This window comes from Lolium rigidum, chromosome 5 (genome assembly GCF_022539505.1).
Source record: "Lolium rigidum isolate FL_2022 chromosome 5, APGP_CSIRO_Lrig_0.1, whole genome shotgun sequence".
NCBI classification, from domain to species: Eukaryota; Viridiplantae; Streptophyta; class Magnoliopsida; order Poales; family Poaceae; genus Lolium; species Lolium rigidum.
The window spans coordinates 231,766,212-231,793,130 of NC_061512.1; the positions used below are offsets into that span (position 1 = coordinate 231,766,212).

The window sequence follows — 26,919 nt, forward strand, 5'->3', positions numbered from 1 at the left end:
TATCTTTCCAACAAAATTGGTTTCATCTCAATCGAAGTTCGGATGCAAAAGTTTTCATATTTTTCTTAAGGGATCTATTGTTCTCGTTGCGAGAGTCGGCATTTCGGGTGCTGCTTCCGGGCTGCCCGGCACCTGGGCCGGCATGCCGGGCCCTATTCCGGGTAGGTCAGTACCCTGGCCGGTCCTGCCGGGTTCAACACCGGGTGGCTTGATTTTAGCTCAAACGGTCATTTTCTTGAAGGGGTATAAAAGGGGTCTTCTTCCCCATTGTTTCTTAGGGTTCTTGAGCATGTTTTTTACCACCATTATTGAACCTCTTGAGCTTGCTTCATGTCCCTTTTCTTCCATGATTCTTGCATATTCTCGAGGTGTTGAAAGAGGAGATCTAGATCTACAACCTCCACCAATCAATTCCTCCTCTAAGTGAGGGGAACTCTTGGGATCTAGATCTTGGAGTCATTTGTTGATTTCCACCCTTGGTCTTCCTCTCTAGTTCTTCCATAGCATTTGTTGCTTTGGTGGGATTTGAGAGAGAAGGATTTGAGAACTTTTCTTGGTGTTCTTGCTTTGCATCATTGCATAGTGTTCAGCTCTCCAATACGATTAATTCGAGTGAGAGACCGTGAGCTTGTTACTCTTGGAGGGGTAACCTCCTAGTTGGCTTGGCTTTTGGTTCTCTGGTGACCTCTTCGTGGAAGATTGTGAAGAGGCCCAGGCTTCACCTTCATGGAGCTTGTGAAGTGGTTGTGGAGCTTGCCATCTTCGGAGTAGAGAAAAAGGTAGCCATAAGGGAAAGGCATTTGTCATTCGTGGTTTTGGCTTGGAGAAGAAGGTAAGCCTTTGTGGCGTTCGGGAGACCTTCGTGGTAGCCCACATCTCTCCAACGTGAAGTACCTCACCTTGTGTGTGGGAACACGGGATTACATCTTTGTCTCCACGTGGCTCGGTTATCTCTATACCCGAGTTTACTTTCATTATGATAGCCATCGTGCTTGAAGTACTTATATCTTGCTATCTCTTGTACTATATATCTTTTGCCTATCATGCTTATCTAAGTTGTTGTTGTTGCACTTAGTCGAACATATCATATTTAGGTTTTGTGCTTGTAAAATAAACGTTAGTTTAGTTCCGCATTCTCACAAGCCAAATCCATAATAGTTTTAAAACACCTATTCACCCCCCCCTCTAGGTGACATCTCGTCCTTTCAATCTTCCAAGCAATATGGTCAGTATTACAAAAAAAGGTGACACGTTTAAGTAGTCTTTCCATTTGCCACTTTTGCGCATTTAGTCTCATCAAAACAATACTTATATCTCAACATACATGGAGACCGTATCACATTTGCATGTCGAACATTCACAAGATAATCCTTATCATCGCTAACCCACGAGTTATGAGTTCAAAGCCCCTCCCTACTTCAAAATCATATACAAATGTGCTTTTCTTCCTTACAACTATAGCAACAAAAACAATAAAAATTATCAAGTTTATAGTTCACAAAAGTCATGATATGCACAAGGCCCGAGGTTATTCAACCCCACCAGCGTATGACACAACAGTTTACTATTAACAAAAAAAAAGTGACACATCAAACGGTACGTGAATGGGATCGACTAAAAAGAACATCAATAAGAATAAGGTAGATGTAATTGTCTAAGAAATGTAAATGTAGTAAATAGCGCATGATACATTCATAGTAACAATGAGTCCATCTTCCAAGCGAGTTTCTGTCGACAACTTCCAAACTATATGGTTCTAGACAAGAAATATGGCACGTTTATGATACAATTTTGCCATCTTGCATTCCAGCTAGCTTAGTTCTCATCGAAAGAATCGTTATTATTTCCTCAATTTATAGTGATACCTTATCATGGGTGCGTCATTGCATATAGAACATTATATGGATTTTTATCATCACTAACCCACCAATGAGCCTTGCCAATTCCTAACTCTGATATAAATATGCTTTCCTTATTTATTTCGTAGAAAAAAAAACACATGCTCGTGCGGAGGAGTTTTAAGTTCTCTCAGCTACCTAAAAAAATTCTGGATTTGATTGCGCTCATACTCCCTTCGTCTATCTTATCTTCCTTTCCCCGCTTGTACGACTGCTTATCGTGTTTGTTGTTTCGCTCATTTTAGCTTCTTTCCTTTTGTTGCTTGTTCGTTGCTTCGAAGTGCAAAGTAAATAAACATGTGCAAAGACATAGAAGTTGAGGGAATTTTACCCCTTTGATTCCATCCGTGTAAACACATGATGATTTGGTAATTACTTAGTGATTAGCTAGGAGTAAAAAAATCCACACCAGTCACATAATATTAAGGAAAAAACATCTGGTAGATTAATGAACTTCGGAGCGCTCTATGTTTAGAAATTTCATCGTAAGCTTGAACATAAGATCTATCACTTGGTATGCTGTGAAGCTCATTGATACGAATCTAGGGTCACCTGAATCTATCTCGATATGGAAACTTAGCAACCAGAATATAAAACCGATCCTAGAGGTAAATACTATAAAATGTAGCAACAAAGAAACATAATGAGTTCTAGATCACTGGATGACAACGAAAACATTTTCTCAATCAATACATATTACGAACTGTTAATAGTCAATGTTTTGTCTCCTTGGATTCATGCAACGCGCGAGGTCGACATCGCGTCCGCCCATGCATGCGCGGCCATTAGCATGTAATATAGCAGTTATCTTATACGGTGTTTTCCAGCGATTTGGTAAGATATATACAGATGCTTGTACATACGGCGACGCCCATACATGCGGACATGCGGTACAAGGTGCAGGATCATTACTACTCCTTACACACACATGGCCAAGAAAAGTCATATAGTAGTTTTAATGTGCATGCATGCTGTCGTGCTTTTTCCTCCTGTTATTGCCATCGAATGCAGCGGCAGAAAATTAAGCCTTACTTAGTACATAATTAAGTAACAATTAGCATGATAGGAACGAATATTTTGGATATTTTTCCATTGGAGGAACTCTTAAAACACAATTTTCCTACTGATTACTCCATTTGGAAGCAATTCGGATTTGTAAGATTAACTTTTAGCTCGTAGAATACTAATCCAAAATGGAAATTTTGTACTTATGGTTTTCTATTGTAAAAATATTTTTGGAACATTATTTTTAAAATATGGAAAGATCCATTGATAGTTTTCCCAATTAATCATTGATGGAAAATTGTCAAAATGAACAATTGGGGGCGCAGATGTGGAAAGATCCGTCATGGAACACAAAGATTCAAACACAATTTTCCAATCAATGATGCAGATAGTAAAAATTACAAAATCATAAATTATATCAACAAATGATAGCATACACCATTGATATTTGAGACATCTGTTTACAAAATCAAGTTTGTGCTAAAAAAATGATTTCCAGATCTGAAGTCTGGACCGGGTAGATACATCATTTCATAGTTGAGCTGAGCGATGGAGGAACTGAACATGCTCAGGATTAAAACTTGCAAGCCATCGATTACTTTTTAGCACAAAAGGTGAGATGAATCCCTGCTGCACCGATTTGATAAGCACATGATCCAAACCAAAAAAAAAAAAACGCACAGGGAGGGGCCTCACCCTGATTCTGTTCTCAAAATTTCCCACATATACACCTGATCAGCAGCATCCTTCCACAAACATTTGACAGTGTTTTCAGACAGTTCAACCGTCCAAAGGCAGGATCCTGCGTTCAAAACATACGAGGAACAATTAGTAACGTGAAAGCACGATGATTTAACACATAAGCTTAGAGAAAGGCCGGCGTTCTCCTGAATAAAAAACGCAAAAGGGTCAAATTGATTTTCCATAAACAACAATAACCCGATACTGATAATGCAGTAGCTAGACTCTCCTAGTAAAGAAAGAACTGAGCTCTGTGACACTGCCATTTACATTTCCGTTGCTGCGAGAATTCGACTCAGCCGGACCATTTCAACGTGGACATCCAACCTACAAACTAATAACTAACTTAAACCTCCTCTGTTTCCAGCTAAGTTCGATCTTAATTTCATAGAGCATTCGAGAGCAGAGCACATTCAGATGCCCAATTTCCATTGAACAAGAAAACAACATCCATCTGGGGCAGGAACCAAGGAAAAATTGCGTCTCTCCAAGAACCAGGCAGACACAGAAATCTGCAAAAGCGACTAAACAGGCCCCGGAGTCACTTGGGCTGGTGCCTGCGGGATCCGCGGTGGCCTGTGAAGGGTCCGGTCCTCTGTGCTCCCCCCAAGGTGGAAGTGTGCAAAGGCTCCTGTGCTTGCTGTCTCCAAGAGACAGTACAAGAAACGCTCTAACAAATGAGAGCCTTGATTTATAACCTCAGGGGGTTTGGGGGACAAGGGCGTCGAACCTCAGCGCGATAAGATCGACATCCTAGGCATTCAAGAGACAGTTAGATAGGACTTCTCTGCCGCGGAACTTCGAAGCCTTGAGTGTGGCGGTCAGTTTTGCTGGAACTGGGTGCCGGCCGCAGGACAATCCGGGGGATGCTTCTAGGGTCCCGGGATGACTGCTTCGAGGTGGGGACCTGGTGGAAAGAGAGGTTCTTCATCAGTGCCGACCTTTACCACCGCAGCCGCGGGGTCAAATGGACCTGAATTCTTGTGTATGGCCCGGCTGACCACTCCAGAACTAGGGAGTTCTTGGAGGAACTGGCTTTCGAGGTTGAGAACTGTAGATACCCCCTTGTCGTGGGGGGAGACTTCAACCTCATTATAGGATCGGAGGACAAGAACAATTGCAATATCAATTGGCCAAGGGTGCGTCAATTTAACGATGCCATTGCTTCCTTATCCCTTCGGGAGCTCAACACAACCGGGGCCAGGTTCACATGGACCAACAAGAAACTCTCTCCTATCCGCTCGGTCCTAGATAGGGTCTTCGTCTCCCCTTCGCGGGAAACGCTCTTCCCGATGTGCTCTCTCACGGCGGTCACGCGGGTGGGCTCCGATCACAACCCTCTCCTCCTGGATGACGACGAACAGGGGATTCGTCGGCCCGCGAGATTTTTCTTCCAGTCCTGGTGGCTTAGGGTGGTTGGCTTTGAACATATGGTGAAGGATAAGTTGATCTTCTACATCCAGCAGCGGGGGCCTCATCGGTGCAGCATTGACCTCCGACAATGCATTGCGCGGTGCCTTCGCCAACACCTCCGAGGGCGGGGGGCTAATTTAGGCAAACAAAGACGGGAGGCCCGGGACAACATCCTTTGCCAAATTAAAGAGCTGGACTAGATCGCTGACTCCTCTGGGCTTGATGAGGAGGGATGGGCCCTCCACTACTTCCTTGAGGATCGGATTGTGCAGCTAGATGGCGTGGAGGAAGAATACTGGCGACAATGTAGCAGGCTTCAATGGACCCTTAAAGGGGACTCCTGCACTACTTTCTTCCATGCCTTCACCAACGGGAGGCGCAGGAAGTGTCTGATCCCCCCGAATGGTTATTGATAACGGGGAGATATCTAACGAACATGAGATGATGGGACACGTTTACCAATTCTAACAGGGCCTTATGGGCGCCGAGGGGGAGGAAAGGGCTTTCTCCCTGTAGAAGGACCTTTGGCTGGCGGATAAGAGGATCTCCGAGGAGAAGAACTGGACACTTGAGCTTACGTTCACTCCTGAGGAGCTGGATGAGGTGCTTGCGGGCATGAAACCAGACTCGGCCCCGGGTCCGGATGGCTTACCGATTCTATTCTTTAAGAAATTGTGGGAAATTCTCAAAGATCCTATCCTCCGGATCCTCAATGACTTTGCCCTAGGGAGGGTTGACATCGCGCCTAAACTTTGGAGTCATCTCTCTTATTCCGAAAGTCCAGGGAGCGGATACCATCAAGCAGTTTAGGCCCATAGATCTTATCAACGTTATCTTTAAATTCATCGCAAAGTCTTATGCATCTCATCTAGCTCCCGTAGCACATTGGACCACCGATCGTAGCCAATCTTCTTTTATCAAGGGTAGATGCCTTCACGAGGGTGTCCTTGCCCTCCATGAGATTGCCCATGATTTGAGGGTCAAGAATTTCAAGGGTCTCCTCCTCAAGCTTGACTTCGAGAAAGCTTTCGATCAGGTTAGCTGGGACATCCTGAGAGAGGTTCTGCTGAGAAAGGGTTTCTCTCCCATGATCGTGCGCTGTTTGATGCAGCTAGTCTCGGGTGGCCAGATTGCAGAATGTGAATGGGGTCATTGGGGAGAACTTCGGGAATGCTCGGGGTGTAAGGGAAGGGGACCCTCTATCCCCAGTCCTGTTCGCCTTCATGGTTGACTCTCTGGTGGCTATCATCGCCAGGGCTACCGAGTCTGGGCACCTCAGGGGAGTTGTGCCCCACCTGGTCCCGGGAAGGATCACCCACCTTCAGTATGCGGATGACACCTTGATTCTGCTTGACCCCACTGATATTGGGTTGGCTAACCTTAAGCTTCTCCTTCTCTGCTTTGAGAATATATCGGGACTTAAGATCAACTTTGCTAAGAGTGAAGTGGTGGTGACTGGGGTCACTGACCTAGAGTGTCGAAAGGTTGCTGACGCTCTAAACTGCAAGCTAGAGAGCTTGCCGATGCACTACCTTGGTATCCCTGTCAGTTATCGCCCCCTCTCAGTCGCGGACTGGAACTTCCTCACTGAGAAGGTGGGCCACAGGGTTGAGCCTTGCCAGGGTTTGTTCTTAACTTTCGCTGGAAGGCTTGAGCTCACCAATTCTTGTCTTTCGAGCCTTCCGATGTTTGCTATGGGAATCTATCTCTTGCATGACACTACCCATGCGGTGATGGACAAACAACGGCCTCGCTTCTTTTGGGAGGGAGGGGACCCAAGCGTAAGTACCATATGGTGGATTGGGCCTCGGTGTGCAATCCAAGGGAGTTCAGAGGGTTGGGAATCCTCAACACCAAGTTCATGAACATTGCCTTAATGTTAAAGTGGATTTGGAAGATCTACCAGAATGAGGAAGGCCTCTGGGCAGACCTTCTGAGGGCCAAGTACCTGGGGGATCAAGACCTATTCTCCCCGACGGTACCCACCAAAGGATCGCAATTCTGGAACGCCATTCAGAAGATCAAGTGGTACTTCAAAATGGAAGCGAAACACAAGGTCCACAACGGGTGGCGGACCTATTTCTGGCTGGACTGGTGGACGGGCGCGGGGCCCCTCTGTTTCACCTTTCCACGGCTGTTTGCATGCTGCGACAACCACTTCACCACAGTTCAAGGAGTTAGGACTAACGATGGCTAGAGAATTCGATTCCGGCGCACCTTTGGCCTGGCAGAGAGGGTTGAATGGGAGAACCTCTGCAAAAAAATTGTCCTCACTCCCTCCTCCGTTGGTGATGATGTGGTTAGATGGACTTTGGAGCCATTAGGGGATTACTCCACCAGCTTGATGTACAACAAGTTGTCCCATGGGGGGCGGTTACCCACTTTAAGGAGGTTTGGCATACCAGGGTGCCGCCAAAGATTAAAGTCTTCCTCTGGAAACTTATCAGGGTAGACTCCCCTCCGGAGATCAACTGATGAAAAGGCACGGGCCAGCGAATGGGAGTTGTGCCCTATGTGGCGAGTGGGAGACCTACGACCATATCTTCTTCACTTTCCACATCGTCAAATTTATGTGGACATGAATTAGGGAACTCCTATCCTGTTCGTGGAACCCAGAAGGGGCTGCGGACTTTGTTGCCATCGCTAATGGCATGTCGGGTCGACTTTGTAGGATAGCTTGGTTCACCTTCGCCGCACAGTGCTGGGCGCTCTGGAACATACACAACAAGCTAGCTATAGAAGGATCCTTGATCTCCAACCCGGTTGACGCCATCTTAAAAATGTCTATCTATATGCAGAACTGGAGGGTTCTGGTCAGACTGAGGGACCGACCACTTCTGGACGTGGCACCGGACGAGGTTAGGAGGCTGCAGTCGCGGATACGGGTCGGTGGACACTGACGCTGTCGACGTCCTGGTGGATGCTGGAGCGAGGAGTCTGTGTTGTCTTACCTGGTTTATTTCCACTATATTAGCTACTCTTGTTTGTATTTGAGTATTATATTGGTTCCAAACTTGTTGGGTTTGTATGGAGGTACCAGACTGGTTCTTTGTTGTGTTGTGTATCGCTACTTTTGTGGTTCCCATGAGGGCTTTATGAAAGTTCAGAGATGGTAAACCTAGAGGGGGGTGAATAGGTTTCTACAGATTTTAATTCTTTCTTTGCAATATTAGGCTTTGCGGAATATAAAGGTGAGCCTAATGCAAACTAGGTAAAACAACCTATATGAGGATACAACTAACTCGAGCACGAAGGCTCTCACAGGCAGTTAAATCAGAAGTAAGGAGTTCGGTTAGAGATAACCGATAGCACGCGGAGACGAGGATGTATTCCCGTGTTCCCTTCCTTTGCACGAAGGTACGTTACGTTTGGAGGGGTGGAGGTCCCACGAAGGATTCCCCACGCCACGAAGGCTCACCCTATTCTCCGGAGCCTATCCCACGAAGGAATAGCTCACTCACTTGTGGTAGACTTTGAGGTAGCCTCCAAACCTTCACAATCTTGTCGGGAGCAAATCCACAGCCCGGATGCTTCCGGACCACTCTTGCCCACCTAGGGTTTCCAAGGAACCCTAGAGAGCAAGCTTCTTGATGAATACAAGGGGGAATGAGATTTGGCTTGGTAGAACAGTAGATCGGGTCCTCCTCTATCGTTTCCCAGGAGGGATTTGAGTTTGGGTGGAGGAGGAGGGAGATCTGAGGCTTTTGGTGTTTCTAGCAATGGAGTATGAGAGAGAGAGCTCAAGAACAGCTTGTAGTGTAGTGCCTAAGCTTTCAGAGGTAGGAGAAGGGCTATTTATAGTGTCACTTGAAATATGGCCATTGCTCACTTGACACATCAGCTTTCTCCCGAGAATCCCGGTCAACCGAACCACAGACCGGAGTGTCCGGTGCAGGGGCCGGTCGGACCGGACCAGGGACCGGACCCGCCGGTCCAAACCGGGCGGTAGGCCGGACCACGACCGGACCCTCGAAATGTCGCGCAGTACTCCATCCGGTTGCAGTCAGCGCAGAGCCCGGTCGGCGCCGGGGCGCCCGGTCCAGAGCACGGTCAGACCGGGCCAGGGACCGGACCCGCCGGTCCAAACCGGGCAGCAGACCGGACCCTGACTGGGGGGCACTTCGTGTCTTCCAGTAGGTCGCCCGGTTGGCATCAGCGCAGGAGCCGGTCGGTGCCGGAGCGCCCGGCCGTGCGCCCGGTCAACCGGGCGGCAGGCCGGAGCCAGCCGGCGCACGGTCCGGTCCAACCGGGTCTCTGGCCGGATTCCTGCTGGAGACCCCTTTTTGATTGTTGTCGAAATGGGGGGGGGGGGTCTCCTTTAGCCTTCTTGTTCCTTTGATACACCATTTATGCCTCTTTGGCTAATACCTGGGATTATCCTTACAAACATGTATTAGGCCAAAAACTCTAGCACAATGTCATTGTTACCAAAATAATGGATAAGGGTAAAATACCCTTACACTTTATATATAAAGCCGAGCCAAGGACCTTATGTTTTAAAAAAGGCTAAACCACCAAGAGAGATCCATCATGGGCAGGGAAAAACCAGCTAGAACCCAGGACCCGGACATGACAAGATGAGAAAGAAGCGGGAGCCTCACCTGACGCGGCCGGGTCGGCGTCGAGCGCTGCTCTCGTTGGACGACCGAAGCGCGACGACGAGCGCGGCCGGGTCCGCGTCATCGGCGACCTCGAGCACCGCCGGGTTGGACGCCCTTAGCGCTGCTGTCCTTACACGACCGGAGCGTGATGACGAGCGCGGCCGTGTTGGCGTCGTCGTCAAGCTAGCCCGCAACACCGTGGTGGGCATCACCGTCGGCTAGGAGGCTCGCTGGAGCTCGGGGGCGGGAACGGGTGATGGGAGCGGGGGCGGTGAGCATCGATCTACAGGAGGAACGAGGGTGCGCGGGGCCAGTGAGATCCAAGGCGCGTGGGGCTAGTGAGCTCGAGGACGCGTGGCGGGTAACCTGCTTGAGGACGGCGAGGAGGAAGAGGGGATGCGGCGGGCGGAGGATCGCGATTGATTAGGGCATCTCCAACGGGGCGACACAAACGACGTTGAGCGACCGTTTGCATCCGTCGGGCGGAAAAATGCGTCTGGTACCACCTCCAGTGGGGTAACGCAAAGTGACCGGGCCGTCCGCGGCGACGTAAACCTGGACCAAATATGCGCCTCGGATGCGTCTCTGCGGACGTTGCGCAGACGCGCAAAGTGTCCGCTCGCGTCTGGCGGACGTTTCGTCGGGCCCGCCTGGCAGCGACCCTGCGTCGATGCTTCTTCTCAGGCGCGCCAGCGACTGGCGCCGAGGCGTCGCTTCGGCAGTCTGCGCCATGTTAATGGCGATGCCTTGCCTGCCGAGCGGCCGCCGGCCACCTCCGCCAATGCAGTAATGGCGACGCCACGCATCCCGCGGCCGTCGCTTGCCTCCGGCCTATATAAAGAGGGCGCGCGCTCTTCTTCCTCATCCACTCTTCCAAACAAAACCTAGCCGCCACAAGCTCCACAGTAGCGTCGCCTAGTTCTTCCTGCGACGCAGCCAGGCCCACGACGAAGTCCATGCCGGGTCCTGGTGGCCGGTGAGGCGGTCGAGGCCGCGGGCCTGGGTGCCCCCGGGGCCAGGGCAGGGGCCACCGTGGTGGAGCAGCTACGGCCCCACGGTCACCGTCGCTTGCGCCCTCCTCGTCTTCGCAGGAGGACCGCTGCTTCGAGTTCCTCCTCCGCATCGACGACGGCCCACTCAACATCAAGCGGCTCCCGAACAAGTTCACCGAGTTCGTCGATGGCGTCGAGCCGGCACACTTGCAGCTACGGGAGGCCAGCTGCAACTGCTGCCGGTGGACTGTCGAGGTCTTGTTTGACGGGCAGGGCAAGATGTACCTACACACGGGGTGGTACAAGTTCGCCCGCGACCTCGCGCTCGAGACCGGCTGCCAGCTCACCTTCCTCTACGAGGGGGACGGCGAGATGTTCGTCAAGGTGTTCGACGACACAGTCTGCCGCAGGCACTACCACACCGGCGAATCCGGCTCGGACACCAATAGTTAAAACTTAGAGTGTTCTTTCTTTGCAGCGAATATGGCTACGGGCCAGTTGAAGCCAGCAGTGAAGGTTTTTGGTTGTTCTTCCTCGAAAAAACCAACGGGGATACCGTCACTAGCTAGATTTTCCAGTTTGGGTGACTGAGAGTGCCCGAGAGTGTTCTTTCTTGGCAGCGAACATACGGAACCAACACTACTGACTTTCCTTTTTTACAATGTTTTTATTTGTGTCAACCATGGTTCAAACTATGTATTAGTTTGTGTAAACCATGTTCCCAATTATGTATTAGTTTGTGTAAAACTATGTTCCAATATGTAATGTTTGGAACTATGTTTAAATGGAGAAGAGGAAAAAAAACAAGTAGAAAAAAATGCGTCGCCTGCTAGATTCACCCCAGACAAAAACGGACGCGCGGACAAAAACGGTCATTTTCGCCTTCCACGGACCACGGGACGACACAAACAAACACTCGCGGACAATTAAATGCGTCGCTCCGTTAGAGATGCCCTTAGGAAGCGGTGGGAAGGAAGGAGGAACCTGGGCAGAAGATTTAATGCAAATACGCGACAGTGACCACGCATACATATCATATACGTGCTAGAAATACACATGCTGTCAGTTGCCTGCCGCTTGCTAGGTTCCAATCGGTATTTTCGCCACGCACGCATGCTATACAACACTACACAACTACACACATATTAAATAAACTAGGAAGGAACATTTCATATACAATATATTACTGCAAGCCTCAGCGTTCGGACAGTGCTGGGCGTCCCCCGGGGTATTTGATTTCCCAGCCCACGGGTCCCCAGCCGTTGGATCGGCTATCTTGTACGGTCAGATCTGCTGTTACCGGATGCAGCAAAAAAATACCTTCCGGCAGCAAAAAAATAACCCGCTTTTGCTACATAGTAGCAAAAAACGGTTCAGCCACGAAATCAAATAAAAAGGCTGAGCTCGCCGGAGATTCGCCGGAGACCTCGCCGGCGAGCTCGTAGCAAAAAAATTATACTACTGTAGCAAAAACAGATATCGACGAAAAGTCGCCAGAGACATCGCCGGAGACCCCGTATTGTACAATGGTAGCAAAACCACATAAAAAGTGTAGCAAAAAAAAATACTAATTCAGCAAAACTTTCCGACCAAGACAGCAACACCTGACACCTAATGTAGCAGAAACGACCTCCGTGGTAGCAAAACCCAGCTTCCGCCAGTAGCAACGTCAGGTAGCAAAGCCTGCCTTCGCTGGTAGCAACCTCCGAGGCCTAAGGCAGCAAACTCCCAAAAATTCGCGAAAAATATGCTTTATATTCTAGCACTGATTTCGCCTCCATCTAGCACTGATCTGGACGGCGGGGTTGGCGAGGCCGACGGCGGAGGGCGCGAAGATGCGGGACATCCAGTGCTGGTTGGCGACGAAGTTGGAGAGCGAGAGCCCCGCGCGAAGCGGAGCGCGACGAAGCCCGCGGGCGAGGACGCGTACACGGCGGCCAGCGCGAGGGCGAGCGCGCAGACGAGGCTGGCGACCCGGACGCGCGGCGCGGGCCGAGGAGGTCGCAGGCGGGGCCCATGGCGAGGCGCCCGACGAGCGCGGCGGCGAGGGAGGCGACGGCGGCGGCGGAGGCGTCGGACGGAGCGAGCACGAGTGCCGGGCGCAGCGCAGGGAGGATGGGCGGCGCGGCGAAGGCGGCGAGAAGCAGGCGAAGAGGGAGAGCCAGGCGAGGTGGAAGGCCTGCGTGTGCGGCCACGACAGCGCAAGAGGCCGCAGCTCCGTGGCGCGGCCCTCTGCGTTGGACGCAGTCGACTCGCTGCGGCGGCGGCGACCAGCCAGTGGCGGCGGCGGCGCTCGACTACGGGCCGGTGGCGCGCGAAAGGTTGGGGGCAGTCCGCGCGGGCGAGGAAGGCGGCGCTGGTCGCGGCGGCCGACCATGGGTCGCCAGCCAGCGGCGGCGGTTTGGTAGTGCGGCAGCGAGCTGGAGAGAGAAAAGGGATTGACTCCCTGGAACGAACGAGTGGAGGAGGAAGGTGCGCGTGAGAAACGGTGGGCCCAGCGAGACACGCGGCGCGCAGCCAAGACGGAGGATGGAAACGCTTCATCCCCCGGGGGAACACAATCATTTTCCTTTAAGGAATAGAAGAAAAACCATGACTATTTTGCGCAATGGGCCATAGGCTAAAAGAATTATGCACCCATAGACAAAGCAAAAAAAAAAGTGGATTCAGCTTTTGAAGTTTTTATCTAATGATACTTTAGAAAACAGCCGTGTATAAAAGCTTGCATTTTAGGCTACAGATGTCACAATAATGTTTTCGGAAGATGGTAGGCACCTGATATACGGTGGGTTTGCATCGAATGGCTGCCCCCTAGAGGTGTTGAAAAAAAAAAACGTTTCGCCCTCCTCGCGTCGCCCCCTAGGCGACCGAGGAGGCAAACCCTAGCCCGCCGCCGCCACCCCTCCCCTCCGTCTCCCCTTCCCCTCGTCGCCCCAGAGACGTCGCCGGCCTAAGGCCACGACGCCGGTGAAGGGGGCGGCGGGGATCTGAGCTCCTGGCCACCCGCGCGGTTCCTGGCTGGGGGATCTCCGCGCCGGGTGGGGTCGTCGGGCGTCTCCTGGGCCGAGGGCCGGGCTCCGGCGCGGCCGGAGGTGTGCGAGGCGTCTGGTGGCGGCGGCCTTCCTTCCTGGGTGGGGGCTCTTCCCCTCTGCGCTTGTCGTAGAGGCTTCGGGCGGCGAGGCGGCGGCCTCGTGAGGTGAGGCGCCGTCGACCGCGCGGTCGGCGGCGTCCGCGGATGCGGTGGCCCGGGGATCTGGCTGTGCGGGCGGCAGTTCTTCGGTGGGTGCAGGCTTTGCGCCGGCGGCTGCGGCCGTCTCGCGACAGATCAGGAAGGTCAGTTCCCTCGGTTTTTGGCTCTCTCTCCTCCCCGCAGGTCTCACCTTTTGGCGTCCTTGGCGCCGGAGTAGACGCTGTGCGGGAGCTGGTGGGGAGCTTTGGGGCCGGAAGAAATTCTTGGTCTTTGACCACTTCGGCGACGACGCCTTTGGCGCCGCTCACCTTCCTGGAGGCGCTGCAGAGGTCCCAAACCACCCACCCCCACCACCGTTCCGGGCGAATGCTCATAATCCTTCAGATTGGACGGCGGCGGCGCCAGGGGCGTCGTACCCTCCTTGGAGGCGCCGTCTGGGGGCGGTGGTTGCTGGTGAGTGATGCCGGGCGTGGTGGGTTCTGTGGCTGGGGTGCTGCTGCTGGAGGCGCTAGTTGTCTGCGCTTGGCTCCCCTGCATCCTTGTGAGCTGTGTCTGCCTCTAGCTTTCCCTCCGTCTCGGTTGGTCTTGTTCGTGCAGTGGCGGCTGTGGTGTGCTCGTCGCTGCGAGAAGGGCTTTGTGACGCATTCCCCATGTGTTGGTCTCCGGGTCGGTACAACCTCCTTGTTCAAGGGTGAGCAGCTCCTCGTTTGACGGTTCGGCGCTCTCGATCCAGGGCGAGAGGGTAGGGACCCTCTTCGGCGAGGAAGGAGGTTGGTACTCTACCTAAGTCACTGGAAGATGCTCACTTGGTGCTGGCTTCAATGGCGTCTGGCCGTTCCTCTGTTGTCGTCAGCTTTCAGCTAGGCTCCGAGTCTGGAGGTCTTTGTCTACCTCAAGCTGGGCTTGTTTCTTATCTTCTTTGTGCTTGGGGTGTGCGTGGTGTTTTAAGCTGCTTGCAGCATCGTTGTATCATCGGCCGTATGCTTTATTAATTTAAAGCTGGGCTTTCGTGCCTTCTGTTTAAAAATGGCTGCCCCCTGAGAATTTCGGGTGATGAATCAGGAGAGATACCAACATTATCATCAAAATTATTTATCGTATTCGGCACTGTTTGGTGCTTCCCCTTCAACGTTGAGCTTAACACGCTGTGACAGAATAACCCAACTTAACTCCAAGAAGATCACCAGACAACTTACATGTCAAAACCAACAAATAATGAATAAATTTATGAAGAATGATACCTGGAATATTTTGCCTAAAGTTTTCAATCCTTTAGCTCGAGCTCTCAGTTCCTCCCTCCTAACACTGCTATCTTGAAGCACCTGATAATGGTAGAATATTTAAATCCAGTGCTACAACTTATGATAATATGTAAGATGAACACAAAAACAGACGTGCCAGAATAGTTTAAGGGAGTCAGGATATGAGGACGGACCATTTGGCAGACACGTGACAGGGTTGCCTCTATATCAGCAACAATAAGCTTCAACAACGAATCAACCATAACACTTTTATGACTCTTCATGTAAGCTTCAAGATCCTCCTCGGTGTAATTACATTCCGCACTAAGATGCTTCTTTAAGTCTTCCTGCAACTGCATAAGAGCTATTGCACCTGCAGAGAAAAAATCAAACCAAAATACAAACCTTAATTGGTAAACTAGCATAGCATGTAGCAAAACAAACATTAGTTATTCAATAGGACAAATAATAAAATAAGATTTACCTGTTGCAGCTGTCACTTGGGATTTAATAAAATGACCTTTGTTTCGAAAGCATTCAGCTATAAACGGAACCCTCAAAAGGATAGCTTTTATTCCAAGCTCCTTGGCAGCTTGTCTTGAATACATGTAACCAATAGTACTCAGCATATAAACCCCATATGCTGCAGGACATGAAAACCAGAAAAGAACATTCAGCTGATCAAAGTCAGGTTTATGAACATAGAGAAAGAAGGGAATCTCAAAGTTTGATTCATATAGGTAATATACACCAACAAAATGATCAAACAGTTCCAGAGCTACTTAGTTGGGAAAAAAGCAGAAAAGACAACCCGAGGTTGTGAAAAAAAAATCAAAGGAAAAATAGATAAAAGTATAGAGCAGTGAGCAAGTGAGAAAATTTTGTGATAAGCCTTTCAGAGTGATGAGAGGATTGTCATGGATGCGCACCTGCATCAGAAAGTCTCGACACCTCAGCCTCAGCAATCTGGATAAATTCATGTTTGTTTCCTTGAACATAAACGTTCAATCTATTCTTCAGTTTTTCTGCTAGTTTTTCCCCCCTTTCCCTTTGTACAGTCTGCAGTAGTTGTTAAGAGCTTAAGTATGACAGCAAGAACAACATGGTACCACTTAGTAATTAAAAAAAATGCAGCACTGAAAACGAACATGTATCTTAGTTAGTCTTTTTTATTACAATAACGACATAAAGAATGTTTAGTTGTAATCTAGCAATTAAGCCATCAGCCCCTAATTTCATCTAATTGCTATTGCAAACACTAAGTGACTCCGTGTGTATGCTAGAAGCAGCGGAGTACTGTGGAGGCTGAGAAGTATGAACAATAATATTCCACATAAGAAATATCATGCAGAAAGAACAATACGTTATGCAATATTTGATACTAACATGAGAAGTGTAACGAACCAGCGAAACAAGAACAATAGAAAATAATTTCTTGGGTTTGAAGGCTTTCCAGAGGCATTATGGCTTCTAGTGTAGCAGAGCGTAGTGTTAAATATTGATCTCACTGGAATATAGGTATGCATCATGACTTGGTTGAACAGTGTATAGTTTGAAGCTAAAAACAGCTCATGTTCATACACTATTTTTTGTTAACAAAGACATACACGCATTTTGTCTTGCAACTTCCTTTCATCAATCTGTTCATCTTCACCAAAAATATCGAGTGAGGCCATGGATGCCATCGCCAGTTCACCAATGTAATCCTCAAAAATCTCACTACCAAATAGCATAACAAAAATAGCTGCCGGATCAATCATTGTTTCCCTGTATAAATGATAATAGGAAACCAGTAAGAAGATAATCATCTGATAAGTTTCGGCAGCACGCTATCACCATTTACATTGTCAAACAATATATCTAGGGGCAGTCAACTAAACCACTACACAAATAACAAAAACGCAGGTTCTTGTACATAAAGTTTCTCCTTCTATCTAATAAAAAAGTGCTCCTGCCATTTGCTCGAAAAAATATATATCCACGAAGAATACCTTTTTTTGAAAATTAGTCCAAAAAGTTCACAATAAGTATTTTTTCAATCATACTTACGTTGAAATACCAGATTTCCCATATGAGTCGTATGTTTGACGCTGTGCGGGGTCACTGAGTACTTGGTACGCCTCGCCGAGCTCCTGCAATCACAATAACTCTGGTGACCAATTGAAAGTATAGAGATGGTAAACCTAGAGGGGGGGGGTGAATAGGTTTCTACAGATTTTAATCCTTTCTTTGCAATACTAGGCTTTGCGGAATATAAAGGTGAGCCTAATGCAAACTGGGTGAAGCAACCTATATGAAGATACAACTATCTCGAGCACGAAGGCTCTCTCAGGCAGTTCAAATCACAAGTAAGGAGTTCGGTTAGAGATAACCGATAGCACGCGGAGACGAGGATGTATTCCCGTGTTCCCTTGCTTTGCAACAAGGTACGTCACGTTTGGAGGGGTGGAGGTCCCACGAAGGATTCCCCACGCCACGAAGGCTCACCCTATTCTCCGGAGCCTATCCCACGAAGGAATAGCTCACTCACTTGTGGTAGACTTTGAGGTAGCCTCCAAACCTTCACAATCTTGCCGGAGCAAATCCACAGCCCGGATGCTTCCGGACTCCTCTTGCCCACCTAGGGTTTCCAAGGAACCCTAGGAAGCAAGCTTCTCGATGAATACAAGGGGGAATGAGATTTGGCTTGGTAGAACAGTAGATCGGGTCCTCCTCTAGTGATTCCCGGAGGGATTTGAGTTTGGGTGGAGGAGGAGGGAGATCGGAGGCTTTTGGTGTTTCTAATAATGGAGTAAGAGAGAGAGAGCTCAAGAACAGCTTGTAGTATGTTGCCTAACCCTTCCAAGGTAGGAGAAGGGGTTTTTATAGTGCTCTTCGAAAACTGGCCGTTGCAACTTGCCACATCATCAATTTCCTCGAGGAACCCGGTCGACCGGATTTGGCGCCGGACTGGCCGGCGCACAGGCCGGTCCGACCGGGTCCGTGGCCGGGTCGGCCGGTTTCAACCGGAGCTGGGACCGGGTCTTGACCGGACGAGCTTCCGAGCTTCGCGGATCATGCCCGGATGGCACAAGTGCAAACTCCGGTTGGGCGCCGGGGATGGTCGGTCTGTAACCCGGTCCAACCGGGTCCTGGACCGGATGGGCCGGTCCAACCCGGGCTGGCGACCGGACGCTGACCGGGTGAACGCCCAGCCTTTACTGGATTCTGCCCGGATGGCACACACGCTGGATCCGGTTGCCGCCGGGCTGTCCGGTGCCAGGGCCGGTCTGACCGGGTCTGGGACCGGCCGAGCACTGGAAAACCTTGTTGATTTTTCGTCGAAGTGGGGGGTCTCCCATTGCCATCTTGTTCCATTGTTACACCATTAAACCTCTTTGGCTAATAACTGAGAATCATCTTGTAGACATGTATTAGACCAAATACACTAGCACGGTGTCATAGTTACCAAAATAATGGATAAGGGTAAAATACCCTTACACCATACAATATAAAGAAATAACTTTTTTAAGAAGTCATAGTAAGTATTTAAGAGTGACAAGATCCACTGCAAAGTAGCACTACTTCAGTCTTCAGCAATGCTCAACACATTGCAAAAGTAACTCGATATTGTATTATACTGGCTTGCAAGTGTTAGAACATGTGTATAAGTTGTATTTAGCCCAAATAGTCTAGTCTAGACCAAGGCCCAAGATGGCCCATTTAACCTATGTATATTTCTCTGAAGTCAATACAGAAAAGGGTAAGGTTGGTAAAATAACATGGTATCAGAGCCAAGGTTGCTCGTGACCTAGCTCCAGCCGCCACCGTTGGCAACTCGCCGGCGGCTGCTCCCGTCGTCTTCGCACGAGCTCAAGTAGGGCTTGTGCCGTCTCCCGTCGTGATGCTCGCTGCGTCCAGGTTGGACTCACTGCTGCTGCTGTCATCTTCATCCTGTGTGAATCCAGATCGGACCAGGTTTGTTGTGCTTGTTCATCCTATTGCTGCTCCAGCTGTTTGTTTCTGCAAGGAGCTGCTGAAATCCGCTAGTCTGCCCGTTCATCACTTGCTTTCAGTGTTAGTTTTACTCTCTATAGTTGCTTGTTCTCTCTACTACTCTGCCAGTGGTTGAAGCTGCTAGTGCCCTGTATTCTGCTCAGTAGTTGTTGCAAGGGATTTCTTGCTAGCTTGTTAAAATGGCCAAGGACGGATCTATCTTTTCTATTGACATCAAGTTTGATGGCCCAAATTACTGAAGAGTGGGCATTCTCAGTGAGAACTGATGTGAGGACTGCTGGATTTGATGACCATTTGACTGATGATCCTCCAGATTTTAAGGAGGATGAGGCCATGAAAAAGGCTTGGAGGAAAACAGATTCTAAGGTCATGGGTGCCTTAATCCTTAATGTTGCTCCGTCGCTGCGGATGAGTCTTGAGCATCATATCACTGCAAAAGAAATATGGAAGTATTTGGAGCAGCGATATCTTCGGCCAAGTGGGGCACTTCACTACTCCTTATTGCAAAATTTGCAAAATCTTCAGCAGCATGACTCGTCCATAGAGGAGTATTATGAAGCTTTTACTCGAATCACTAGTCAGCTTATGTTAATGACTCCAAAGAGTCGTTCTGGTTGTGAGTCTTGTGTGGCGAAGGAGAATTATTAGGCTCAATCTTTCATGTTTCAGTTTGTGATGAGGCTTAGGCGGGAATTTGAGAACAACACAACTCAGCTTCTTGGTCGTCCTGCACCTCCTTCTTTGGATGAGGCGCTTGCTACCTTAATTGTTGAGGAGACATGTCTTCGCTCCCTTACCTCATCCACTGGTCCAATGACTCACACCAGTGTTCTTGCTACTCCTTGGGGCTCCTTTAGAGGTTCTACGCGAAAATTTTGTACTCAATGTAAGAAGTCTAAACACACAATTGATAGTTGCTTTGTCCTACACCCAGAGTTAAAATATTACCCAATGCAAGAAGTCTGGACACACAGTTGATAGCTGTTTTGTCCTACACCCAGAGTTATTGACTGAGTACCAAAGGAAGTTTCCTCCTCAACAGCAGCAGAAGCGTCATCCCCCTACTAGGAGGTCTTCCTATTGTGATAGGTGAACCACAACCACAACCAGGAATGAGTGCATCCGTGTCAGCTGCCTCTCCGTCTGCTTCTCGTGTTACTCAGCCTTGGGTGCTTGATTCAGGAGCATCTTTTCATGTCACCTCTGATCATTCCCAGCTTGTGTCATGTCAGCCAGTGAAGGATGGTGCCTACCGCTGATGGTACACCTTGTTATGTTACTCATCAGGGCTCTCTTTGCACATCCAAGTTTTCAATTCCTGATATTTCCTTTGTTCCTGAATTATCCATGAGTTTCTTGTTTGTTGGTCAAATTACTGATATGGACAACTTTGTTAGTTTTAGCAAAACCTCATGTCATGTGCAGGATCTTCAGAGCATGAGGATCATTGGTACTGGCCATCGCCTTAGTTTATCTACGCCCCTCTACGAGCTTGACACCTTCATCTTCTTCAGCTTTCGCATCATCTGCTCCCTCTTCCTCAACGTCAAGATCCACCTCTCCGTTCTCTTTCGCCCAGTGGCATCATCGTTTAGGTCATCTATGTGGTTCTCGTTTTCTGGTCTTATTGGGCAAGGTGTTTTGGGCCGTGTTCCTGTGGATGCCGTTTTCCGTTGTAAGGGTTGTAATCTAGGGAAACAGATACAACTTCCTTATCCCTCTAGCACTACCTATTCTAGCGGTCCTTTCGATTTAGTGCACTGATACTTCTCAAACGTATCTATAATTTCTTATGTTCCATGCTAGTTTTATGACAATACGCACATGTTTTATACACATTTTATATCATTTATATGCATTTTCCGGCACTAACCTATTGACAAGATGCCGAAGCGCCGCTCTCTGTTTTGTGCTGTTTCTGGTTTCAGAAATCCTACACAGGAAATATTCTCGGAATTGGACGAAACAAACGCCCAGGGTCTTATTTTTCCACGGAGCTTCCATAAGACCGAAGAGGATACGAAGTGGGGCCACGAGGCGCCGACACCACAGGGCCGCGCGGCCAAGGGGGGGCCGCGCCGCCCTATGGTGTGGGGCCCCCGTGCCTCCTCCGACTCTGCCCTTCCGCCTTACTTATACTCTCCGTCGCGAAAACCCTATTACCGAGAGCCACGATACGGAAAAAGTTCCAGAGACGCCGCCGCCAATCCCATCTCGGGGGATTCAGGAGATCGCCTCCGGCACCCTGCCGGAGAGGGGAATCATCACCCGGAGGACTCTACATCACCATGATCGCCTCCGGACTGATGTGTGAGTAGTTCATCCTTGGACTATGGGTCCATAGCATTAGCTAGATGGTTGTCTTCTCCTAATTGTGCTATCATGTTAGATCTTGTGAGCTGCCTATCATGATCAAGGTCATCTATTTGTAATGCTACATGTTGTGTTTGTTGGGATCTGATGAATATGGAATACTATGTCAAGTTGATTATCAATCTATCATATATGTGTTGTTTATGATCTTGCATGTTCTCCGTTGATAGTAGAGGCTCTGGCCAAGTTGATACTTGTGACTCCAAGAGGGAGTATTTATACTCGATAGTGGGTTCATGCCTCCATTGAATCTGGGACAAAGGACGTGAAAGTTCTAAGGTTGTGGATGTACTGTTGCCACTAGGGATAAAACATCAATGCTTTGTCTAAGGATATTTGTGTTGATTACATTACGCACCATACTTAGTGAAATTGTCTGTTGTTTGCAACTTAATACTAGAAGGGGTGCGGATGCTAACCTGAAGGTGGACTTTTTAGGCATAGATGCATGCTGGATAGCGGTCTATGTAATTTGTCGTAATGCGCTGAGTAAATCTCATATTAATCATCATGATATGTATGTGCATTGTTATGCCCACTCTATTTGTCAATTGCCCAACTGTAATTTATTCACCCAACATGCTATTTCTTATTGGAGAGACACCACTAGTGAACTGTGGACCCCGGTCCATTCTTTTACATCTGAATACAATTTACTGCAATCATTTTTCTCTGCTGCTCATTGCAAACAAACATCATTTTCCACACCATACATTTAATCCTTTGTTTATAGCAAGCCAGTGAGATTGACAACCTCACTGTTAAGTTGGGGCAAAGTATTTTGATTGTGTTGTGCAGGTTCCACGTTGGCGCCGGAATCCCTGGTGTTGCACCGCACTACACTCCTCCACCAACAACCTTCACGTGGCCTTCATCTCCTACTGGTTCGATAACCTTGGTTTCTTACTAAGGGAAAACTTACTGCTGTACGCATCACACCTTCCTCTTGGGGTTCCCAACGGACGTGTGCTTCACGCGTTATCAAGCTCTTTTTCTAGCGCCGTTGCCGGGGACGTGAAGGAAAATTACACCACAGAGATTTCTAACTCCCACGTCAACTGCACGCCAGCATGCACTCTGGTGTATATGGGGTCCTTCTCCTTTCGTTTCAAAAGGTGGTCACAAACATTATGTCATATTTGTTGATGATTACTCTCGATATACTTGGGTTTATTTTATGAAACATTGTTCCTAGTTGAATTCTATATATCAGGCTTTTGCACACATGGTTCATACTCAATTTTCAAGTGTTATTCATGTTTTTCGCTCTGACTCAAGGGGGAGTACCTCTTTGCATCCTTTCTTGAGTTTCTTGCTTCCGAGGGTACCCTTCCCCAGTTGTCTTGTCCTGGTGCTCATGCTCAAAATGGTGTTTCTTCTTTTGTCCCTACTCATTTCTGGGGTGAAGCTATTTCCATAGTTGTGTATCTCATAAACATACAACCTTCTTCTCATCTTCAGGGCAAGTGTCCTGGTGAGGTTTTGTTTGGTTCACCACCTACATATGGCCACCTTCGTGTCTTTGGATGTACATGTTATGTTTTATTAGCACCTTGTGAGCGTACCAAGTTGATTGCTCAATCTGTCCAGTGTGTTTTTCTTGGATATAGTCTTGAACACAAGGGGTGTCGTTGATATGATCCTTCTGTTCGTCGTATTCATTTCTCTCGTGATGTCACTTTTAATGATGATCATCCCTTCTTCTTTAACTCTTCTGCTCCCTCGTCGTCCTCCACTTCTTTAGAGTCCACCTCTTTTCTTTCTCTTCCACCGATCTTCAGTTCGGATGAGTCAGTCTCTGATCAACCACAACAAGACACACCTTCCTCACCAGTTTGTCATTCCCCAATTGATTCACAATCCACTCATTCCTCTTCTGTTCCACCAGCCCCACGTCATATTGAGCCTTTTCCTTTATATTATAGTCGTCAAACAAGAGTTTCATCTGATATTCAGTTGCCTATTCCTTCATCATCTACTCATCTGACCAGTACCACTGAACCTTGCACTGATGATTCCTCTCAAACAAACAGGTATGCCCTTCGTGATCGCTCCTCTCTTGAGCTTCCAAACAGATATAGAAATGAATTTCGTGTTGGGGCAGCCTGTGAGCCTAAGTCTTATCAGGAGGCAGCCATGGTGCCCGAGTGGCAGTTGGCCATGTCTAAGGAGCTTGCTGCTCTCGAGGCTACACTTACATGGGATATGGTACCTTTACCTCCTCAATCAGTCACTATCACTTGTAAATGGGTGTATAAAGTCAAAACTAGGTCAGATGGTTCAGTGGACCGCTATAAGGCCAGACTTGTTGCTAGAGGTTTTCAACAGACTCATGGGAGAGATTATGATGAAACATTTGCGCCAGTTGCTCATATGACCACTTGGGCGAGTAATCCTGATGACCGTTCCTCTGTTACGGGTTATTGTCTTTTTCTAGGCACATCTCCTATTGCATGGAAGTCGAAGAAACAAAATGCAATATCACGGTCTAGTGTTGAGGCTGAACTAAGAGCACTCTCTACCACCACAGCAGAAATCATTTAGCTTCGTTGGCTGTTGGCTGATCTTGGTGTCCCATGTGATGCACCCACTACCATTCTTTGTGATAGCACTGCTGCCATCCAGATTGCAAATGACCCTATCAAGCATGAGTTAACCAAACATATTGGTGTGGATGCTTTCTTCACATCTTCTCATTGCCAACAATCAACCATTCACCTGGAATATGTTCCGTCAGAGCTTCAACTTGCATATTTCTTCACAAAAGCTCAAACAAAAGAACATCATAAGCTTCATGTTCTCAAACTCAATGTCTCAGATGCACCTTGAGTATGAAAGGGGGTGTTGGAACATGTGTATAAGTTGTATTTAACCCAAATAGTCTAGTCTAGCCCAAGGCCCAAGATGGCCCATGTAACCTATGCATATTACTCTGAAGTCAATAGAGAAAAGGGTAAGGTTTGTAAAATAACAGCAAGATGCTAATAGTACATGAGATACAAGCCCATGGTTGAGAGCGATTAGTTACAAGGGGGACACAGGAATCAGCTGATTGCCGGACATTACTTTCACATGCTTCAGCGATTATGCAAAGCAATTAGTCTCATCTTTGTGCCAGTCCAGAATGATTCATGGTGTACAGAGGAGCAAGATGCCATTAGAGCCTTGTTATTTTAGGCACAACTGCTGCCATGATCATTTAGGGAGAGACTAGATTATGCTTTGTGTATTTCTTCAATGCCTCTTGTTGGGAACAAGGTGCATATGCTCAGTTAATGCAAGTCCAATTTTTGACAATGAATCACTTGGATGATGGGCTACAGAGAGCACTTCAGTCATCTTGACGCCACACATTACTTACAATATCAATTTTTAGGGTTCTTAGACTAGCAGAGTAATTTCAATACCATGGCAATATACAACAGGTCTCGGTGCAGCATCTATTCGTATTCAGCGAGGTTGCAACATGGATGCCTGTTAGCACTCGCACAACAGATGCTTTGGTCTGTCCCTCCCTATACTTCTGATAGGGGCGGCAATTATGGTGACTCAAGGACTTCCCTAGTGAGCCGTTTTGATTGCTAGAAGCAGGGAAGCAACAAAGAAATATTGAGAGGTACAGATGCTACCACACTGCATTCATATATACAACTAAACACTCGTCAGATACAGAAATGCACATTTTGCTCAAGAGCAGGAGGAATACACACGATGGCCCCCTACGTACGTACATCTACAGCTAACACTAGTATTGACTGATGTGGCAATTTCTTGATCAGCAGTGAGCAGCACTATTCGTGACAGTTACAGGCTTACATCAGTATGATGAGTTTTGCGTCATACCGAGAGCATGTCTAACAGGCCCCTTATTTTACCGCCCCGTAAAACGCGAGTATTTCGCCCCGTATAAAAAAAGTGCTCCTAGATTGATCGTTCCGTCTAGCAGACCCCGTATTTCATCCCGTAAATTCGTAAATTTAAAACCCCGAGAAACTTGTTCATATTCATAATTCATAGATTGTTGATCATACATAAGGATCAACATATATACATACAAAATTGCGCGATGCTATGGATCGCGACTTCTAGTCGGAGAGGTCGACGATGTACGCGTCCGCCTCCGCCTCCCGCGCCTGCGCCTCCTTCACGGCGGCGATGGCCGCCACCTTCAAGAAGAGGGGATCTTCCTCCTCCTCTTCCTCCTCGCCGGCGAGCGGAGCTCCTCCGCCGCTGGTGCTCCTGATGCGCGCGTCCCATGCCGCCTTCGCCCGGCGGTTGCGCTCCCACTCGGCGCGCCACTTGTTGAAGTCGGGGCCGCTCATCGGCTTGAGCGGCGGATCCTCCTTGTACCAGCGCCCGCCCACGGCGAACTCACGGAGCGACGACGGCACGTAAAGCGCGCCGGCGTACCGGCATGCCGCACGGCGACTCCCCGCGGCGGAGCGCTTACATTGGCGGCGCCGCGCCTCCTCGACGGTGTCCGGCGAGCGGGATCGCTTTGATCCGCTCACCAGCGACACGGTACTGCTTCGGCGTGCGTACATGCTGACCGGCGGTTGAAATGCGGAGCTAGGGCGCGCGGGATTTCTCGCCGGAGCTAACTGGGGAGGCGGCGGCGCACGGCAGAGCTAGGGTTGCGAGTGAGGGGTTAACCCCTCACTCGCACCTTCGCCCGGTATAAGTAGGGGGCAGCGGTACAGATATCCTGGGCCCCGTATTCCGCCGAAACGGGCCGGCCCGAATACGGGGCTTGCTAGACAGCCCAAACTGCGTCTGCCCCGCATCCCACCGGAATTTTACGGGGTGGACGGGTTTTAAGAGGACTGTTAGACATACTCTGATGTGGTTGGCACTCTGCAGAAGTTATCGTGGTAGGAAAACAGAAAAGGAGCAGAGCAGAGGGAACACTTGCCTGGAAGATCTGGGCCGCGAGGGGGTCAGTGGGGTTCTTGTCGGGATGGACCTGCCTCGCCTGCAATAAGGCAACCGTAATGAGCTCCTCAAATCAACACGAAATTCGCCAGAGCGATCAAGCGGGGTGGAAGGCGCGTGAGCGCGCGAGGAATTCACCTTGACGTAGTAGGCCTTCTTGATCTCGGCCTCGGTGGCCGACGGGATCACCCCCAGCACGTCGTAGTACCCCGTCTCCCGCACCATCGAACCGACCGCCGCCCCGAAACCAGACGCCGGATCTCACGCTAGCACGACCGGAGGGCCCCGGGTTCTCCTCGCACGGCCAGTCTACTCCGCCCGGCGGCGGTGCGTGGTGGCGAGACGAAAGCTGGCGGGCGGTGCGGTACGGTGGTCTGGCGGTGGGGATCCTCCGCCCGCCCGATCATATATAAAGCGGGAATAATTGGCTTACTAGTTTCTTTTTTGGCTCCTGCATGGAATAGTGGGAGGATGAGTCACGTTGACATGGAGCCGAACAAGCGCCCTTACTTTGCCCTTAAGAAAGCTTATTATGAT

General features: G+C 49.1%; 1 protein-coding gene across 2 annotated transcripts; it reads right to left on the reverse strand.

The window, feature by feature from the left end:
* Positions 1-3,421: 3,421 nt before the first annotated feature.
* LOC124653561 (chaperone protein dnaJ 10-like) lies at positions 3,422-26,686 on the reverse strand. Of its 2 annotated transcripts, none has more exons than XM_047192620.1 (10): positions 26,521-26,685; positions 26,363-26,422; positions 17,131-17,213; positions 16,689-16,848; positions 16,011-16,140; positions 15,566-15,724; positions 15,276-15,454; positions 15,082-15,162; positions 3,600-3,705; positions 3,422-3,530 (listed from the first exon to the last, which is right to left on the reverse strand). In XM_047192620.1, exons 1-9 carry the CDS (start codon positions 26,605-26,607, stop codon positions 3,613-3,615), a joined length of 1,032 nt encoding a protein of 343 aa, XP_047048576.1. In that variant the 5' UTR covers positions 26,608-26,685; the 3' UTR covers positions 3,422-3,530; positions 3,600-3,612. The 2 variants fall into 2 exon arrangements, with proteins under 2 accessions (XP_047048576.1, XP_047048575.1); XM_047192619.1 differs by having other exon boundaries at positions 3,436-3,533; positions 26,521-26,686.
* Positions 26,687-26,919: the final 233 nt, after the last annotated feature.